Raw genomic sequence first — 6,000 nt, 5'->3', positions numbered from 1 at the left:
AATAGTTTTAAAACGAAACGATAAAATCGCGTGATCAATCATTCAGTGCTAGCCCGACTGCAAGACGTAGAAGTTCAGATTTTCATCGCAAACTCTTTTGTATTTTGAGTGATGACCTGTGGTGATAAATAGAACCTTCTCCTTTTTTTTTGAAGTTGGATAAAACTAATCAATTATCCCGCTGAAGTCTAGCTTTTAAATATAATGTAGGTAATCCTTAGTAAGGTAGGTAGCTTATTTATTATGTCTTCTACTTAAAACGGTCACTTTTGCTACGGTCTGCTACGAGTAGGTAGTTATGCATCCGTCAGCTCCCTCTGCTCTAGACTAAACAAGATAAGTCATCACTTTCCACTCTACAGTGTAAGCATTCGTAGAATTGTTATTCACATAAGAGATGTGTCAGCAGAACTAAATTGTAAACACCGTACTGGACGACTGCGATCGGCCACAATATTAAATCATTATTAAATCGCCTCCAACTCGGCGAGGACGTGATCACTTAGTTTAATTAAATATAATCCTTTTTAAAAAGCTTCCACCCCGCTCCCGAAATCTGACTGGCGCAGCCGCAAACGCAGACGCGTTATCCCGCATAAAAGTAAATGCTCTCGATTCAGATAATCAGTCCATGAAAGTAAATGTTAGCAAAAAGGAAAAACGTATTCAAAAACATGTTGATAAAGTAGTAAAGAAAATAGAAAAATTATCATCAGGAAGTACAATAGTAATTTCCGACTCTACATCCTCAGAAGGAAGTAGACAATTAGGTTCAGAATATCCGATTCCGTCGTCAAATAATTCAGACTGTGTCGATGAACAATCAAATAACTCACAAACTATTCATTCCGCAAAAGATACCGAATCACAAGGCATCCCAATCTTAAACGAAGCAATCGATAACAAACCTAATCAAATATTAGTCTTTGAACGATTCGATAATGAACTTTCAGTCAAAAACCTTTCGCGCGATAAACAAAAGGTTCTTGAAGTACATTTACCTGATAATAATGCAGAATTAGTAAAACAGTTTTTAAAAGAATATATCAAACCNTTCAGTTATAGATGACCCACGCTGAACTGTCCCGCCAAACTCAATGACAGGGGGGCGCTACCATCATTGAACTTTATGGTTTCCAACATGGCAAAAATCGGAACCAGCGATTCGGTATTGACGGTGGCGCCCCGCTGTCAATGTCATCGATAGGACAGTTCAGTATTTTGGAACTATACTGTTGCCATTAAAAGAAATTAGTACCATTAGTTTTCCGCAACATGGCGAGGGTTTTTATGTTCCTGGTCAGGCTATAGCATTGTTTATTTGTCAGACATTTTATGAAATGGATGGTCATACAGTTTGAATGCAACATGGTGCAATATTGCGATGTCCAAAGCCATAATCTGTGCATCAGATGTCACCTTGCTTGCTAAATCAAAATAGACTTTAAGATTCACTAAATAGCGTCTCAAATGTTTCATTTATATAGTTCGTAATTTAAATACAATGACAGCTGACGGATTCACGTTGTTGACAGTTTTGTGAAAATAGTTGCTATGGCGGCATTTTCGTTTTTCCTGTACCTAATATTTTCAAGTTAATGTGATATTCCACAATCAAAGCTATTCTAGATGAAGTTAAAATTAAGAATTCGTCGATAAAAATCCATGACAATGAAGAAATTTCGTGACAGATGTGATGCAAACTTAATTCTTCGCTAAAATTTTATGGCATCAAAAGTTTATCATCCGTTTTGTTTTGGTTGATAAAACCATCTATTGAATAATGAATGGTCTAAAAAAAGAGGGATTTAAGCGTGATATGTGTAAAAGTCACTCCGCCCGGTCAGATCGAGGTAAGTTACATTGTACCTACTTTGAACAAAATTCTACTTGCAAATAACCAATCAAATGCACTGAAAGAGCTTCCTGATGAATGAATTAAACCTCAAAATTATCAAATTTATTACCCGAAAAGGTTATAGAGTTGAAAGATGACAAAAAAATTAAAAAATAATATTTTATTATAGAGTTATACAGAGTATGCCCGTCTAAGCTAAGTAAGAAAGAACTGGAGGATCTCTACTTCACTCTGTTGGAGAACAACTTGGAACTAAAGCGGACAGTCACTGGGCAGCAAGAGCAGATCAAAGTATTGTCTACCCGAGTGCAGAGAATGACTGCTGCCAACAAGAACCATGTGGCCAAAGAAAAAGACTGTTGTACTTACACAAAGTCAATTGTCAACGAACAGAAAGAATCGTGAGTCTTGAAAACCATGTTATTTAAGTGTTTATCCACACTTTTTTGTACAATAATAATGTTATTAATAATAAATTGTATTTTTTAAACAACGAGAAACATTGTCTCACTCTAATTAATAATTTTCAATTTTGCATCTAGTGAGTTTAATTTTGTGAAACAACTTATTTTATATTTGCTCCAGTCAATTAGTCACATTAATGCAGAAGTGCAAATACAATAAACCTTAAACAGTTTATTGTCTATTGTTGAAATCAAAATCAAAAATATTTAGTGGCACTTGTGAACGTCAAAATGTAAATAATAAAAAAAGAAAAGGTAGCCCTTATGGGGCACTTTACATGTCTCCTTATCTTTTGGGCCCTACCAGCGCTTCGAGACAAACATATGGCAAGTGCTGAGAAGAAATGCCGGAACAAAGTTGACGTTGACTATTCCATCCTTTTTAGTAATGCGTCCTAGTACTGTTACACTTCCTATTTTAATTCCAACAGGATAGCAGACCTGAAAAGAGCAAATGAAAGATTATCCGAGAGGATTCGTGTGCTGAACATGAGGCTGTGCTCGGCCAAACAGTTCCTCCGCCGAAGCCCTGCCACCTCCGTCTCTCGTTGTACTAAGTGCTCTGCGCCACCAGCATCTCTGAAGTAAGTTAACTGGTAATCATGTAATGCAAATGATTTATAATAATATTAGGAATACATGTTTATGATATATCAACCTGAATGTTTTAATTTGTCTTTAAAATTGAATTTTCTGTAAAGCAATGATGCTTGTTCAACATCAAAATACATTATTGTATTTTCCAGAAATTCATCTGTGAGTGTATTAAATGCAAGGATAAGTGATAGCAATGTGAAAACAGCAGTATCCACCCGTTTTGTTGATAAGTATGATGGTTAATCTTTTGATTTAAAATATTATTTGGTCATCCACCGACTGATCGAAACTTTTGATTGTAGGGATCCTATGTTATCAACGAGGACGGTGGAGACTGAAACTGAAGAACCAGAAAAGTGGGTTGCAACTTGTATTGTTTTTTCAAGTGTAAATTCTTAATTAATTTTCATTCTTATTTTTATGATTTTAGAGAGAACCCTGAGACGTTATGTAATGAGAATAGATGTCGAAGTCTTATGGAAGAGTTGAAACAAAAAATCGTCGATTTACAAGAGGTAATTAGTTTATTATTTAGTCCTGTTTTTTGTATTTTATTATTGACTGTAAACTTTTATATTTATTTAAAACACTTTCAGGAACTCTCCAAGACTCACAACGAGTATTCTACCCGCATCGGCCGCCTTGAAGATGAAGTGTCCGAGCTGCGAGCGGCGAATGATCGCGAGCGAACACAGCGCGCCGCGAGTGACCACGAACTTACTGCGCGCGCGCAACAAGCTGAGCAGCTCGCGAGCCGGCTGAGGGATGCTGAAGCTAAGTGCGGTTAGTATGCGAGTGGATGCATTTGCGAGCGAACACAGCGCGCACAGATAACATCGAAAGTGAAGCAACCACGTAAAATAAATTGGTGACAATTTTAATTTTTAATTTCGTGATGCGATTACGGAGTTGAATCTTTTTAAAAAAAGCCGTTAGCCCCTCGTACTAAGCTAAATATGCTTGTACTAGCTTTTGCCCGCGGCTTCACCCGCGTGAAATTTAGTTAGTCACAGATCGTCATAAATTATAGCCTATATGTTATTCTGGGTTATAAACAATAATACTGCAAAGTTTCATCAAAATCCGTTCAGTAGTTTTTGCATGAAAGAGTAACAAACATCCACACAAGCTTTCGCATTTATAATATTAGTAGGACTAGTAGGATTACGAGTGAGCTCACCACGATAGTCGAGCGGCGGCGGGGACCGAACCCGCGTTCCCCGGATCACGAGTCACCCCTTCACCGTTCGGCTATCTGTCACGAATGTTACTTTACTTAGTGCGTGAATCACAGACAACAACAAATTGAAATAGATTCAAATTATATTCTGTACTAGCCGCGACTTCGTACGCGTGGATCCCGTTTTACCCCTTCATCTATCTTACGCGGTTTAGATTTTTTCATACAAATGTTTTTTCCCGCTAACTCCCGTTGCCGTGGGAATTTTGCAATATCCTGTTGTAACTAAGCTTTAAGTTTACTAAGATACCTGCATGCCGAATTTCAAGCGTCTAACTTAAGCAGTTCTGGGGGCACGGCAGTGCCCCCACCAAGTCGAGCATAAAAGCGGCACGGCCGTACCATCCTTTTCTCGAAGCAATTCAGGCAATTTTCGACCGCCTGTAACTTCGTTGTGGATAAAACTAGAAGGCTGAATTTTCATTAGCTATGCAGGCATTGTAAAGACACGGTATATTAAAAATTTAATTTAATTTGAACCAGTAGTTTAAGAATTATAACGGGTCAAAGTTACTTAATTTTGTCACTCACTGACTGACTGACTGACTGACTCACCGATCATCAAAATTCTAAGGCACTTCTAGTAGACCTAGAAGCTTCAAATTTGGAATATAAGTAGTGTTTGGTGTATGAATCAAGGAAAAACTAAAATATTTGGGGGCACGGTAGTGCAACCGCCAAGTCGAGTAAAATTTTTCAATTTCAATTTCATAACTGCTGTCTACAAAATACAAAAAGAAATGAGATCCCATCAAAAACAATACTTGTCAAAAAAACCAAGTCTCGCAACTCAGTTGTTCTACGGTAAAAAGTTGTGAGATCCATGTAATACCAAGTCCAGGCCAGGAAATCTTTAACGTTTTACATAAATATATTGACTTGGCCATCGCATGAAAACACGTGTAAATTAAATTATTTAGTGCGATGGCCAAGTCAATAATTTATGTAAAACGTTAAAGATTTCCTGGCCTGGACTTGGTATTACATGGATCTCACAACTTTTTACCGTAGAACAACTGAGTTGCGAGACTTGTTTTTTTTGACAAGTATTGTTTTTGATGGGATTAGATTTTTTCATACAAATGTTTTTTTCCTGCTAACTCCCGATCCCGTGGGAATTTTGCAATATCCTGTTGTAACTGAGCTTTAAGTTTACTAAGGTACCTGCATACCAAATTCAAAGTGTCTAACATAAGCGGTTTAGATTTTTCATACAAAATGATTTTCCCGCCAATTCCCGTACCCGTGGGAATTCCTAAGTATCCTATAACCTGCCCAGGAGTACGAAGAATAATTGTACCAAATTTCGTTAAAATCCGTCGAGTAGTTTTTGTTTCTATAAGGAACATACAGACGGACAGACAGACAAAAATTTTACTGATTGCATTTTTGGCATCAGTATCGATCACTAATCCCTCCTGATAGTTATTTTGAAAATATATTTCATGTACAGAATTGACCTCTCTACAGATTTATTATAAGTATAGATTTTCTATTTTTCACAGGCGAAGTGTCAACGGAGCTTTCGATCGAGAAGAGAAAGGTAGCAGAGTTAGAAACACGCGTGCGTGCCGCCGACCGCGCCGCCGCCGTCTCCAAGACGCTGCAGGACCACCTCAACAGCTCCAGTGTAAGCTTGATATCTTGTTTATGTGGATCAAGCATTAAACTTTAAACCATTATTTAAAGACTATACTTAACTTTAAAAGGCCTCATGATTCAGCTACTGCTGAACATAGGCCTTACCTAATGATTTCTAAATTGGCCTTACCTAATGATTTCTAAAAGTCTTAGCATTTCCATTTGGCGCCACTGTAGAGTCTGTCAGTCGCTAGTGGCTA

General features: G+C 37.5%; 1 protein-coding gene across 1 annotated transcript in view; it reads left to right on the top strand.

Annotated features, from left to right (window-relative positions):
• Positions 1-1,554: 1,554 nt before the first annotated feature.
• The window catches only part of LOC114366221 (uncharacterized), a 29,162-nt gene continuing 24,716 nt past the window's right edge, over positions 1,555-6,000 (top strand). The window contains exons 1-8 of the mRNA XM_028323057.1: positions 1,555-1,853; positions 2,028-2,259; positions 2,754-2,906; positions 3,069-3,149; positions 3,222-3,275; positions 3,350-3,434; positions 3,516-3,702; positions 5,665-5,789. Of these exons, the coding sequence (XP_028178858.1) occupies positions 1,784-1,853; positions 2,028-2,259; positions 2,754-2,906; positions 3,069-3,149; positions 3,222-3,275; positions 3,350-3,434; positions 3,516-3,702; positions 5,665-5,789 (987 nt within the window). The 5' untranslated portion in view covers positions 1,555-1,783. The remainder of the gene's footprint in view (positions 1,854-2,027; positions 2,260-2,753; positions 2,907-3,068; positions 3,150-3,221; positions 3,276-3,349; positions 3,435-3,515; positions 3,703-5,664; positions 5,790-6,000) is intronic.

The sequence above is a fragment of the Ostrinia furnacalis genome, unplaced genomic scaffold (genome assembly GCF_004193835.3).
Source record: "Ostrinia furnacalis isolate ACB-3 unplaced genomic scaffold, ASM419383v2 OfSCF0020, whole genome shotgun sequence".
NCBI classification, from domain to species: domain Eukaryota; kingdom Metazoa; phylum Arthropoda; class Insecta; order Lepidoptera; family Crambidae; genus Ostrinia; species Ostrinia furnacalis.
This window is presented reverse-complemented; position numbering and strand designations above follow the sequence as displayed.